Source organism: Pseudophryne corroboree, chromosome 3, assembly GCF_028390025.1.
Source record: "Pseudophryne corroboree isolate aPseCor3 chromosome 3, aPseCor3.hap2, whole genome shotgun sequence".
Taxonomy (NCBI): Eukaryota; Metazoa; Chordata; class Amphibia; order Anura; family Myobatrachidae; genus Pseudophryne; species Pseudophryne corroboree.
In genome coordinates, this window is record NC_086446.1 from 271584534 (window position 1) to 271599591 (window position 15058).

General features: G+C 46.3%; 1 protein-coding gene across 4 annotated transcripts in view; it reads left to right on the forward strand.

Moving 5' to 3' along the window:
• The window catches only part of C3H20orf96 (chromosome 3 C20orf96 homolog), a 233174-nt gene that overhangs the window by 105839 nt on the left and 112277 nt on the right, over nt 1–15058 (forward strand). For all 4 annotated transcript variants that reach the window (XM_063959091.1, XM_063959089.1, XM_063959090.1 and 1 more), the window contains exons 4-5: nt 4389–4538; nt 7654–7753. In XM_063959091.1, coding sequence (XP_063815161.1) covers nt 4389–4538; nt 7654–7753 — 250 coding nt within the window. The remainder of the gene's footprint in view (nt 1–4388; nt 4539–7653; nt 7754–15058) is intronic.

A 15058-nucleotide genomic window follows, 5' to 3' on the forward strand; every position in this document is an offset into this window, starting at 1 on the left:
GTGCCACTGCAACAACAGGGAAAGGGCTACTACTCCAACCTGTTCGTGGTTCCAAAGCCAGACGGTTCGGTTAGGTCCATTTTGAATCTAAAATCCTTGAACCCTTACTGAAAGGTTTTCAAGTTCAAGATGGAATCCTTGCGAGCAGTGATTGCGAGCCTGGAAGACCAGGAGTTCATGGTCTCCCTTGATATAAAGGACGCCTATCTCCATATCCCAATTTGGCCTCCTCACCAGGCTTACCTGAGGTTTGCCCTGCTGGACGATCACTACCAGTTCCAGGCGCTTCCTTTCGGCCTGTCCACAGCGCCGAGGGTGTTCATAAAAGTGATGGCGGAGATGATGTTCCAACTCCGGGTCCAGGGGGTCAATATTGTCCCTTATCTGGACGATCTCTTGATAAAAGCGAGCTCCAGGGAGTTTCTACTGCTTCATATAGACCACACTATTCAGCTCCTGTCACACCATTGGTGGATCCTCAATTTACAGAAGTCCCACCTGGAGCCAACTCAGAGGCTCCTGTTCCTGGGAATGTTGCTGGATACTGCGAACCAGAAAGTGTTCCTCCCAGAAGACAAGGCGAAGAACACTCCAGGAGATGGTCCGCATGGTTCTCCGACCTGCTCGAATATCCATCCATCTCTGCGTAAGATTGTTGGGAATAATGGTAGCCTCATACGAGGCGATCCAATATGGGAGGTTCCATGTCAGAACAATTCAGTTGGATCTCCTGAGCAAGTGGTCCGGATCTCATCTTCAGATGCACCGGATGATACGGCTGTCACCTCAGGCCTGGATTTCCCTCCTGTGGTGGCTGCAGTCTTCCAATCTCCTGGAAGGCTGGAGTTTCGGGATTCAGGATTGGATCCTCCTCACGACGGATGCAAGTCTGAGAGGATGGGGAGCTGTCATCCAAGGGGCTCAGTTCCAGGGCAGGTGGTAAGCCCACGAAGCCCTCCTTCCGATCAACATTCTGGAACTTCGGGCAATCTACATTGCTCTGCTTCAGGCCGTACCTCAATCGGCAAGGAGGGACAAAAAGCAGGGCCTGCATGCAAGAGGTGTCAAAGATACTCCTCTGGGCAGAAAGAAATGCAAGAGCAATGTCAGCAATCTTCATTCCAGGAGTAGACGACTGGGAAGCGGACTTCCTGAGTTGTCACGATCTCCACCCGGGAGAGTGGGGGCTCCACCATCAGGTGTTTCAGCAGATCATCGACCGGTGGAGCTGCCCTCAAATAGACTTGATGGCTTCTCGACTCAACAAGAAGCTTTGTTGGTATTGCTCCTGAACCAGGGACCCTCAGGCGAGGGCAGTGGATGCACTGAGGTCACCATGGCCTTACCGGCTGGTCTACCTGTTTCCTCCGATTCCATTGCTCCCAAGGGTGCTAAAACGAATCCAACATCAAGGAGTCCAGTCAATTCTGATTGCCCCAAATTGGCCTTGGAGGGCGTGGTATGCGGATCTTCTGGACATGTCCGCCATAGACCCATGGCCTCTACCACTAAGAAAAGATCTTCTTCAACAAGGACCGTATGTCTACCCGGACTTACGGTGACTTCGTTTGACGGCTTGGAGGTTGAGCGGAACATCCTAGCTCACAAGGGCCTTTCAAAGAAGGTCATTGCTACCATGGTTCAGGCCAGGAAACCTGTGACGTCAAAACACTATCATCATATCTGAAAAAGATATGTCTCTTGGTGCGAGGACCGCACGTACCCGCCTGCGGAGTTCAACTTCTGCCGTTTCCTACGTTTCCTGCAGGCTGGTGTGGACAAGGGTTTATGTTTGGGTTCCATTAAGGTCCAGATTTCAGCTCTCTCCATCTTCTTCCAGAAAAAATTGGCAGTGTTGCTAGAAGTTCAGACCTTTTTGCAAGGGGTACTTCACATACAACCTCCTTTTTTTTTTTTGCCGACCACGGCACCCTGGGACTTGAATGTTGTGTTGGCGTTTCTACAGTCCTCCTGGTTTGAACCACTGATGATGGTAGAAGACAAGTACCTCACGTTGAAGACGGTGATGTTGTTGGCCCTGGCTTCTGCTATGCGTGTCTCAGAATTGAGGGCCTTATCGTGTAAAAATCCCTACTTGGTCTTTTACGAGGACAGAGCAGAGCTCAGGACTAGGTAGCAGTTCCTGCCGAAGGTCGTCTCTGCATTCCACTTGAATCAACCTATTGTGGTTCCGTCAGGTTCTGGCACTTCTGCTCCTCCGGAGGCATTGGATGCTGTGCGAGCCTTGAAGATCTATGTCAAGAGAACGGCTCGGATTAGAAAGACGGATTCTTTGTTCGTGCTATATGATGCACAGAAGAAGGGTTGCCCTGCTTCAAAGCACTCTATTGCTTGCTGGCGTAGGCTTACCATCCATCAGGCCTACAGTATGTGTCGGCAGCCTTATCTGTTCCACAGTCTCTGAAGGCCCACTCTATAAGATCAGTGGGGTCTTCCTGGGCTGCTACCCATGGAGTCTCTGCTTTGCAACTATGTCGAGCTGCTACCTAGTCGGGGAAGAACACCTTTGTGAATTTCTACCGGTTTGATACCCTGGCCAAAGAAGATTCCCAGTTTGGGCAGGCGGTGCTGCAGCAGTCTCCGCACGTTCTGGAAGCTTTGGGACGTCCCCATCGTACTAAGTCTCCCCAATATCCCTTATGGATGCTAGAGAAAATAGGATTTTAATTACCTACCGGTAAATCCTTTTCTTGTAGTCCATAAGGGATATTGGGCGCCGGCCTCAGTGCGTTGACTTTTCTGCAGGTTCTCTTTTTATGGTTACCTGTTCTGCTGTTGCTGTTTTGTTACCAGCCGTTGCTGGCTCGGTTATATTATGGTGTGCTGGTGTATGAATCTCACCACTCGTTGTTATGTTCCTTCTCTCAAGTACGTCTTTTCTCCTTCAGGCACTGTTTTACCTATAACTGCCTGTGGCAGGGGGCATAGAGGGGAAAAGCCAGCACACCCAGTGAAGAAATTTAAAGTGCATCGGCTCCTTTGGACCCCGTCTATACCCCATCATACTAAGTCTCCCCAATATCCCTTATGGACTACGAGAAAAGGATTTACTGGTAGGTAATTAAAATCCTATTTTCTTACATATCTTAATATGCACACACTATATTGGTTTAATTATGTACTGTATGTCACTCTCTGGCATGGATGAGGAACATCCTATCATGGCCACCATTGGTAAGGATATTATTATGTTTGATGTCTATTGATAACAGATGCGGGCAAAGATGAAGATATCTTTTACAGCTGTTTATAGAAGTATTTATACCACTCATATTATATTCTCATATTGCACAGAATGCAGATCCATGGCCCTCATTCCGAGTTGTTCGCTCGCTAGCTGCTTTTAGCAGCATTGCAAACGCTAGGCCGCCGCCCTCTGGGAGTGTATCTTAGCATAGCAGAATAGCGAACGAAAGATTAGCAGAACTGCTAATAAATAATTCCTTGCAGTTTCTGAGTAGCTCCAGACCTACTCCTAGATTGCAAACACCTCAGTCCGTTTAGTTCCTGGTTTGACGTCACAAACGCGCCCTGCGTTCGGCCAGCCACTCCCCCGTTTCTCCAGCCACTCCTGCGTTTTTACCTGGCACGCCTGCTTTTTTTAGCACACTCCCGGAAAACGCTCAGTTACCTCCCAGAAACTCCCCTTTCCTGTCAATCACTCACCGATCAGCAGTGCGACTAAAAAGCGCCGCACGAACAACAGCAAAACTGCTAAGTTTTTAGTTAAATAACTAAGCGCATGCGCGCTGCGTACCACGCGCATGCGCATTTAGCAACAAATCGCAGCATAGCGAAAACTCGGAATGACCACCCATATTCTAATTAAAGAGTCCAAACAATGGGCTTTATTCAGTTCCCATCAGTGATGCGACCGCATTCTCCCGTCCCCTGGGCCAGCGCGCACGCCCAGGTCCTGTTCTGCGCATGCGCAGCCTGGACAATGCGATCTCATGGCATTGATGCAAACGCCTCTGCCTGATTGCAGGGGCAGGGCGGCAAAAACAGGCGGGCCAGGGCTGTTTTGGGGCGGCCGCGTGACGTCACACGTGGCCACTGCGACAGAGAAAATGGTTGCAGCCCGAATGCGCAGGCAGTGGGCTACCTGCAGTGGCCTACCCAAATTCAGCGATGCGATTGCAATTGTATTGCGATCGCATCACTGGCCACCATTAGTATGCTGGACAGCCTTGCCCTGTGCTGGGCGACCCCCAGCATGCGAGTGATAGCATTAGCAGTTTTGCTATTTTAGCAAAACTGCAACTGAAGCTGAATAAGGCCCAATGTTTCTATTTACCAGGGTACTCAGTCTTGTAAATGACTACTACAGTATTTTTTTACAGTTATTTATCACTTTGTTCCTTCAGTCCTGTAGCAAGTCATCTATATTCAGCTTGCATTCCCACTGCAAATACCTGGAGCAGGAAAATGCTGCCATTATGAAAAAGATCATTGAGATGGAAGATGGGAGAATGAATAGTGCCAGCCAACTCCTGCAACAGTATGACAGGGCAGAGGTGAGTGTTGAGGTACAGTAGATGGAAACATATCATTATTGTGAAATTTTTGGTAACGTTTAGATACATCTTCATTTGTGTCGCATATTAAGAAGGAATGCTCACGTCAAACATTGGGGCAGATGTATTAACCTGGAGAAGGCATAAGAAAGTGATAAACCAGTGATATGTGCAAGGTGATAAATGCACCAGCCAATAAGATCCTAACTGTTAATTTACATATTGGAGCTGATTGGCTGGTGCCTTTATCACCTTGCACATATCACTGCTTTATCACTTCCTTATTCCCTCTCCAGGTTAATACATCTGCCCCATTATAACATATTACATTGTTCTAATTGTGTTGCGTGATTAAAATACAAACTTTTCATATAACTAAATTTCTATGACTTCAGCTTATCATTTTGCACCTTTGTTGTATTAAATTCTGCTGTATCCATTTTCTGCAAGTACGTCTTTCTCAATGTCAGTACAAAGATCAGTACCTTCTGAAATCAGATTTATTTTCAGACCCTGTCATTTGCCAATGAAAAGGAATAACCATAACCATTAACAAACACCATATAGCTTGGGAAAGTGCACTAAATTTCATAACTGATGATCATTTTTCTGCAAAGCTAAAGTAAGGGGGTGTCTACACCATCCAGCTTATGGCAACATGTTTTTGTTTTTTAGGAAATAATAAGGTCTCCATGAGAAATATATAGGTGTGATGCACCCATGCCTTCTTATGCAGCAGCACAAAAGACAAAGCTTAGTTTCTTTTTTACGTCTTCCCAAAACTGTTTCTAGTAGGGCATGCCCACTTGAGATGCCAGAACTTTTAGACCTTAGACCTCTATTAAAACTTCCATCAATTAGGGCAGTGCCTTGCTTAGAAGCAAGTCCTGGCATTATTGTGTATGGGTATGCTATCAATGCTTAAATGAAAATACAGGTATAAAGCTCTCAATTAAGTTCCAGAAAGATTGCATGTTTGTATATATGTGCTGACTGGCTTCCCCTGCGGTGTGTGATTGGTGGTGCAGCCCCACCACTGTATTTCACTCTCTGTTTAATACCACCTTTCCTGTTATACGCCTTTTCCACTAGCTCTAAAAATAGGGGTAAATGCGCAGGGTCGCGCATTTACCCGTGTTTTTTTCTAGTGGAAACGGCCCCCCCTGCAAATTCCCGGATCAAGTGATCCAGGAATCCTACCCGGGTAGCTTGCCTGGTTGAACACGTGTTCAACCCGGTAAGCTGTGTAGTGTAAATGGAAGCCGTGTCAAGGCGACACGGCTCCTGTTCACACTGTATGGAAGGGCGGGACTGGGAGATCCACAGCCTCTGACAGCAGCGGCAGGACAGGACCCTGTGTACGGCCAAATCCGTCGGATTTGGCCGTCCATTGAATAGGGGTTGTCGGATCCATTCCGACAACTGCATGTCGGAATAGATCCGACTGTTATTGAATATATATAAGAATCCTTACCTTAGGATTCTTAATTTCTAACTTCAATAGTCAGTCCAAGTTTGACCCTGATGCATCACCTTTCTGATAGATTGAGCAGGTTGTTGTATTTTTGGACTAGATCATGAAGAAACTGTAACAGATTAAATTATATTGTGGGAGATTTCAAAAAGGTAATTTGTATAATTTACTTTAATTAGAGTGTTCATAAATTGAAGAAAACAGATTTAATTGTTTAACTTCCTCTTCCTACTTATGCTTCCTTTTTATGTTGACTGTGACAGGTGTTTATTGGCGATAACATATTGCATCTTATACAGATGTGTCCTCATAGATCTAGCCTCAATACGCCATGCACCGTGAGATGCCTGGCATGAGTGAGCCAGCAGTTCCTGGGCAGCTTTGCTAATGTTGGGCGTCTTTTTTTGCTGAAAATGCGTCTTATTCGCATTTTTATGCGAATAAGACACACAAGCACTCTGCTGATTATTCGCGGAGTGATACGACTAAGATGCATTTTTGGGGGGAAATGCACAAAAAGACACCTGGCATTAGTAAACACACTCACGACTGGGCGCGACTAGAAGGGCTGTTTACCGTGACTGCAGCAAGAATGTAGGGGGACAAATCTGTATATCTGTAGTTATATTAGCCATATCACGTTATCTGACAGTGCTTAGAACAGGTAAATACATGATTCAGCAACCAGCATGCCAAAGCTTCACACAAAAACATTTGGCATGTTGGGCATAATTGTTGCACTGGTCATACACTGTGACCTGACTTATTTTGAGTTAAGCTATTTCATACTGTAGCTCTACTTGCGATTGAATAGGTTCATGGACGTTCAGTACAACTGGAACCCAGAAACCAGTCAAATCGGCATATCTTTGCATGTCCCATAGTCCTGGTGCAAGTTCCGCAGTTGATGATTATGAAGGTTGCTTTTTGTCTCTGGATGTTTCTATTCTATAGATATAAAGTTATATGTATCCTAGGAAAAGTGCAGATCATAATACAGCCTCCATATTACAGCCTCAGAAATGTAAGTGTGCAGATGCAACTTTACATTTAACTCTAAATCAGAGGCCTTTTGATTTAGAAAGTAGAGGTCCTTTCACTGCTCATGTAAATAATCAAATTTTTCTGACACTGTAGGTCAGTGTTCCTCAAACTCTGTCGTCAGGACCCCCAACAGTTCATGTTTTCCAGGTCACCTAGCAGGTGCACAGGTGCATTCCTTACTTGCTGATACATTGTGAAAGATCCACAGGTTAAGCTAATTATTTAGCTTATTTTTATTTTGTGAGACCTGGAAATCATGAACTGTTTGGGGTCCTGAGAATTGAGTTTGAGAACCTGAGCTGTATATAATGTTACCCCTAAGTACATTACAGTGAGGGCAATTTAACTTCTCTATAGTACCTCAGAATAGTCTCTTATAGTAGTATTCAAGTAGTCTAGTGTCCACATGGTACCTCAGGGTAATATTCTAGTAGTGTAGACATTCCCTAGTACCACAGAGTAAATGCTGTTGTTTCTCTCTATTTCTCCTGAGTGTTTTAGCTGCATTGTCACACTGTCTTCCCTCATAATAGTATAGTCTTTGTCTGTTTCCTGTAAGTAATGACTTAGCTGCCTAGCTTTTCTGTCTTTCTCCAGAGTAATATCCAGGCAGTGCAGTTTTGGACAGACCGTCAGATTAAGGATGGTCATGGGGATGTGGATGTGATCAGAGTACTGAGAAAGAAACGTGAGAAGGGTGAGAAATTGTAATGCTGCTTCTTCCTTAAAACTGTTATTGAATCGTAATAAATTTGCAGACATAACTCAGCGCTCATTAGGCACCTGAGAAATCCAGCTAGTCATTTGGCTGGGATGTTTACAGCCACGTAACAATATGTTTGGGGTTATTTTTGAAGACAAGGAAGCACCATCAGAGGATGGAATTAGCTGGAATGTCAAGGCTTTGTAGTAGAACCTGCACCAGGGTATCTGCGTACAAATTCTAACTCTCCTCAAACTGAATAAACTTGGAGCAGCTAAAATAAAATATGCTATATTAAGTTAATTAACGAGATATAAAAGCTCAAATACAATCAGATTAACAACCTCTGTTTAAAAAAAAAACAAGCTCTCTGCCAGTCTCATATTAAAACAGAAAAAAAAAATATTAATTGAAGTGGTAAGTGTCAATCTGATATACAGTATGTAAGTAATAAATTATAATCTAGCACACATATATATTTTTCTCTAACGTCCTAAGTGGATGCTGGGGACTCCGTAAGGACCATGGGGAATAGCGGCTCAAAAGGAGACTGGGCACATCTAAAGAAAGCTTTAGGACTATCTGGTGTGCACTGGCTCCTCCCCCTATGACCCTCCTCCAAGCCTCAGTTAGATCTCTGTGCCCGAACGAGAAGGGTGCACACTAGGGGCTCTCCTGAGCTTCTTAGTGAAAGTTTTAGTTTAGGTTTTTTATTTTCAGTGAGACCTGCTGGCAACAGGCTCACTGCATCGAGGGACTAAGGGGAGAAGAAGCGAACTCACCTGCGTGCAGAGTGGATTGGGCTTCTTAGGCTACTGGACATTAGCTCCAGAGGGACGATCACAGGCCCAGCCATGGATGGGTCCCAGAGCCGCGCCGCCGGCCCCCTTACAGAGCCAGAAGACAGAAGAGGTCCGGAAAATCGGCGGCAGAAGACATCCTGTCTTCACCAAGGTAGCGCACAGCACTGCAGCTGTGCGCCATTGCTCCTCAGCACACTTCACACTTCGGTCACTGAGGGTGCAGGGCGCTAGGGGGGGGCGCCCTGAGCAGCAATAAAAACACCTTGGCTGGCGAAAATACATCACATATAGCCCCCAGGGCTATATGGATGAATTTTAACCCCTGCCAGAATCCATAAAAAAGCAGGAGAAAAGTCTGCAAAAAAGGGGCGGAGCCTATCTCCTCAGCACACTGGCGCCATTTTCCCTCACAGCTCAGTTGGAGGGAAGCTCCCCTGGCTCTCCCCTGCAGTCACTACACTACAGAAAGGGTTAAAAAAGAGAGGGGGGCACTAATTAGGCGCAGTATTAACAATACAGCAGCTATAAGGGGAAAAACACTTATATAAGGTTATCCCTGTATATATATAGCGCTTTGGTGTGTGCTGGCAAACTCTCCCTCTGTCTCCCCAAAGGGCTAGTGGGGTCCTGTCCTCTATCAGAGCATTCCCTGTGTGTGTGCTGTATGTCGGTACGTTTGTGTCGACATGTATGAGGAGAAAAATGATGTGGAGACGGAGCAGATTGCCTGTAATAGTGATGTCACCCCCTAGGGGGTCGACACCTGAGTGGATGAACTGTTGGAAGGAATTACGTGACAGTGTCAGCTCTGTATAAAAGACAGTGGTTGACATGAGACAGCCGGCTACTCAGCTTGTGCCTGTCCAGATGTCTCATAGGCCGTCAGGGGCTCTAAAGCGCCCGTTACCTCAGATGGCAGATATAGACGCCGCCACGGATACTGACTCCAGTGTCGACGGTGAAGAGACAAATGTGACTTCCAGTAGGGCCACACGTTACATGATTGAGGCAATGAAAAATGTTTTACACATTTCTGATAATACGAGTACCACCAAAAAGGGGTATTATGTTCGGTGAGGAAAAACTACCTGTAGTTTTCCTGAATCTGAGAAATTAAATGAGGTGTGTGATGATGCGTGGTTTTCCCCCGATAACAACTGATAATTTCTAAAATGTTATTGGCATTATATCCTTTCCCGCCAGAGGTTAGGGTGCGTTGGGAAACACCCCCTAGGGTGGATAAAGCGCTCACACGCTTGTAAGGGCTCTACCCTCTCCTGAGATGGCCACCCTTAAGGATCCTGCTGATAGAAAGCAGGAGGGTATCCTAAAATGTATTTACACACATACTGGTGTTATACTGCGACCAGCAATCGCCTCAGCCTGGATGTGCAGTGCTGGGTTGGCGTGGTCGGATTCCCTGACTGAAAATATTGATACCCTAGATAGGGACAGTATATTTTTGCCTATAGAGCATTTAAAAGATGCATTTCTATATATGCGTGATGCACAGCGGAATATTTGCCGACTGGCATCAAGTCTAAGTGCGTTGTCCATTTCTACCAGTAGAGGGTTATGGACACGTCAGTGGTCAGGTGATGCGTATTCCAAACGGCATTTGGAAGTATTGCCTTAATAAGGGGAGGAGTTATTTGGGGTCGGTCTTTCAGACCTGGTGGCCACGGCAACAGCTGGGAAATCCACGTTTGTACCCCAGGTCGCCTCTCAACATGAGAAGACGCCGTATTATCAGGCGCAGTCTTTTCGTTGACAAGCGGGCAAAATGTTCCTCATTTCTGCCCCGTGACAGAGGGAGAGGAAAAAGGCTGCAGAAATCAGCCAGTTCCCAGGAACAGAAACCCTCTCCCGCCTCTGCCAAGCCCTCAGTATGACGCTGGGGCTTTACAAGCAGAATCAGGCACGGTGGGGGGCCCGTCTCAATGAATTTCAGCGCGCAGTGGGCTCACTCGCAAGTAGACCCCTGGATCCTTCAGGTGATATCTCAGGGGTACAAATTAGAATTCGAGACGTCTCCCCCTCGCCGTTTTCCTAAAGTCGGCTTTACCGATGTCTCCTTCTGACAGGGAGACAGTTTTGGAAGCAATTCACAAGCTGTATTCCCAGCAGGTGATAATCAAGGTACCCCTCCTGCAACAGGGAACGGGGTATTATTCCACACTGTTGTGGTACCGAAGCCGGACGGCTCGGTGAGACCGATTCTAAATCTAAAATCTTTGAACACTTACATACAGAGGTTCAAATTCAAGATTGAGTCACTCAGAGCAGTGATTGCGAACCTGGAAGAAGGGGACTACATGATGTCTCGGGACATCAAGGATGCTTACCTTCATGTCAAAATTTACCCTTCTCACCAAGGGTACCTCAGGTTTATGGTACAGAACTGTCACTATCAGTTCAGACGCTGCCGTATGGATGGTCCACGGCACCCCGGGTTTTTTCCAAGGTAATGGCCGAAATGATGATATTCCTTCGAAGGAAGGGAATTTTAGTTATCCCTTACTTGGACGATTCCCTGATAAGGGTAAGATCCAGGGAACAGTTGGAGGTCGGTGTAGCACTATCTCAGGTAGTGTTGCGGCAGCACGATTGGATTCTCAATATTCCAAAATCGCAGCTGGTTCCGACGACTTGTCTTCGGTTCCTAGGGATGATCCTGGACACAGTCCAGAAAAAGGTGTTTCTCCCGGAGGGGAAAGACAGGGAGTTATCCGAGCTAGTCAGGAACCTCCTAAAACCGAGCCAAGTCTCAGTGCATCAATGCACAAGGGTTCTGGGTAAAATGGTGGCTTCCTACGAAGCAATCCCATTCGGCAGATTCCACGCAAGAACTTTCCAGTGGGACCTGCTGGACAAATGGTCCGGGTCGCATCTTCAGATGCATCAGCGGATAACCCTGTCACCAAGGACAAGGGTGTCCCTCCTGTGGTGGTTGCAGAGTGCTCATCTTCTAGAGGGCCGCAGATTCGGCATTCAGGACTGGGTCCTGGTGACCACGGATGCCAGCCTGCGAGGCTGGGGAGCAGTCACACAGGGAAGGAATATCCAGGGCTTATGGTCAAGCCTGGAGACATCACTTCACATAAATATCCTGAAGCTAAGGGCCATTTACAATGCTCTAAGCTTAGCAAGACCTCTGCTTCAAGGTCAGCCGGTGTTGATCCAGTCGGACAACAACACGGCAGTCACCCACGTAAACAGACAGGGTGGCACAAGAAGCAGGAGGGCAATGGCAGAAGCTGCAAGGATTCTTCGCTGGGCGGAAAATCATGTGATAGCACCGTCAGCAGTATTCATTCCGGGAGTGGACAACTGGGAAGCAGACTTCCTCAGCACGACCTCCACCCGGGAGAGTGGGGACTTCACCCAGAAGTCTTCCACATGATTATAAACCGTTGGGAAAAACTCGACAGGTATTGCGCCAGGTCAAGGGACCCTCAGGCAATAGCTGTAGACGCTCTGGTAACACCGTGGGTGTACCAGTCAGTGTATGTGTTCCCTCCTCTGCCTCTCATACCCAAGGTACTGAGATTGATAAGATGGAGAGGAGTTAGCACTATATTCGTGGCTCCGGATTGGCCAAGAAGGACTTGGTAACCGGAACTTCAAGAGATGCTCACGGAGGATCCGTGGCCTCTACCTCTAAGAAGGGACCTGCTCCAACAAGGTCCCTGTCTGTTCCAAGACTTACCGCGGCTGCGTTTGACGGCATGGCGGTTGAACGCCGGATCCTGAAGGAAAAAAGGCATTCCGGATGAAGTCATCCCTATCCTGATCAAAGCCAGGAAGGATGTAACCGCAAAACATTATCACCGCATTTGGCGAAAATATGTTGCGTGGTGCGAGGCCAGTAAGGCCCGACGGAGGAAATTCAACTGGGTCGATTCCTACATTTCCTGCAAACAGGAGTGTCTATGGGCCTGAAATTGAGGTCCATTAAGGTTCAAATTTCGGCCCTGTCAATTTTCTTCCAAAAAGAACTAGCTTCAGTCCCTGAAGTTCAGACGTTTGTAAAAGGGGTACTGCATATACAGCCTCCTTTTGTGCCTCCAGTGGCACTTTGGGATCTCAATGTAGTTTTTTGGGTTCCAAAAGTCACATTGGTTTGAACCACTTAAATCTGTGGAGTTAAAATATCTCACATGGAAAGTGGTCATGCTGTTGGCCCTGGCCTGGGCCAGGCGCGTGTCAGAATTGGCGGCTTTATCCTGTAAAAGCCCTTATCTGATTTTCCATTCGGACAGGGCGGAATTGAGGACTCGTCCTCAGTTTCTCCCTAAGGTGGTTTCAGCGTTTCACCTGAACCAACCTATTGTGGTGCCTGCGGCTACTAGGGACTTGGAGGACTCCAAGTTGCTAGACGTTGTCAGGGCCCTGAAAATATATGTTTCCAGGACGGCTGGAGTCAGAAAATCTGACTCGCTGTTTATCCTGTATGCACCCAACAAGCTGGGTGCTCCTGCTTCTAAGCAGACTATTGCTCGTTGGATTTGTAGTACAATTCAGCTTGCACATTCTGTGGCAGGCCTGCCACAGCCAAAAATCTGTAAATGCCCACTCCACAAGGAAGGTGGGCTCATCTTGGGCGGCTGCCCGAGGGGTCTCGGCTTTACAACTTTGCCGAGCAGCTACTTGGTCAGGAGCAAATACATTTGTAAAATTCTACAAAATTGATACCCTGGCTGAGGAGGACCTGGAGTTCTCTCAATTGGTGCTGCAGAGTCATCCGCACTCTCCCGCCCGTTTGGGAGCTTTGGTATAATCCCCATGGTCCTTACGGAGTCCCCAGCATCCACTTAGGACGTTAGAGAAAATAAGAATTTACTTACCGATAATTCTATTTCTCGTAGTCCGTAGTGGATGCTGGGCGCCCATCCCAAGTGCGGATTGTCTGCAATACTGGTACATAGTTATTGTTACCAAAAAATCGGGTTATTGCTGTAGTGAGCCATCTTTTCTAGAGGCTCCTCTGTTATCATGCTGTTAACTGGGTTCAGATCACAAGTTGTACAGTGTGATTGGTGTGGCTGGTATGAGTCTTACCCGGGATTCAAAATCCTTCCTTATTGTGTACGCTCGTCCGGGCACAGTATCCTAACTGAGGCTTGGAGGAGGGTCATAGGGGGAGGAGCCAGTGCACACCAGATAGTCCTAAAGCTTTCTTTAGATGTGCCCAGTCTCCTGCGGAGCCGCTATTCCCCATGGTCCTTACGAAGTCCCCAGCATCCACTACGGACTACGAGAAATAGAATTATCGGTAAGTAAATTCTTATTTTTTTATTAATATCGCAAACAGTGATGTCTCAGGAGTTAATGTTAACTAGTCCGAAGCTTTGTCTTTCCGTCTTCCTAATCACCTTCAAATGTTCCTGAAATTGAATATTTATTTTTAAGGTAGGTGAGATACTCTAAAACATCTTGGCGTCCATATACGTAAAACATATAAACAGCTCTATAATGCTAATAAACTCGCTCTATGGATAGTTTGTATTAACATAATTCAAATAAGTGTACTCCTGCATTATTGTACCTCTTTCAGACACTGGAAATCACTTTCCCTATCCGGAGTCTTCTCTCTTTTCAAACATGTTAATTTGAAATCACAAAAACTACTGCATCTGTACAAAAACCTTATGTTAACCGAACACAGCAGGGGTATACATGTTATAATTAAACAGAATGCTTTTTCAGTGTACTTATTAGAATCTGGTACCAAATCTCCTCCATCATATCTATGCTCCAAATTACAGAAAGTGCGTCCAGGTAGGCATCATATGCGACCACACCAGGGTTTCCCTGACATGGTTGCATATGACGCGACCAGTCAGAAAGCCCACTGAGCGGCTAGTGGAAGATGATCTTCCAGCAGCTGCGTATATCAGAGGGACATCACGGTTTCTCTGCTTCCTGGTTCCCTCCCCCAGTGTCTGCCATATAATGAATCATCGCTGATCAGGCAGCCTGGCAGTACCTCCCACCACCCATTGCTGCAGAGATTAGCAACCGCCAGGGAAATGTAAATGAAACAGCTTTTACCTTCCCTGCAGAGAGGAGCAGCCGCCTGTGAAAAATAAAGCCGCAATGTTCTGATGATCTGTAATCTGATATATCAGGTACCGATGTTTGAAAAATTTGTAAAAATATATATATATATTTAAATAAGATTACATTGGATAAATAGATGTTCTTAACCTAATTCAATCATAAAATCCCCAACAATTTCTGAGCGTTTTTGTAAAAAAATATTAACCATTTAAGTGGTTTAACCACCAGCACTATTTAGACCACTAGTAAAGACAATGGTGGTCATTCCGAGTTGTTCGCTCGCTGCAGCGATCAAGTGAAAAAACTGCAAAAATGCGCATGGTACACAGCGCGCATGCGCTAAGTACTTTCACACAAAACTTTGTAGATTTACACAAGCTCGAGCGACGTTTTTTCATCGCTCGAGTGATCGTAGTATGATTCACAGGAAGTG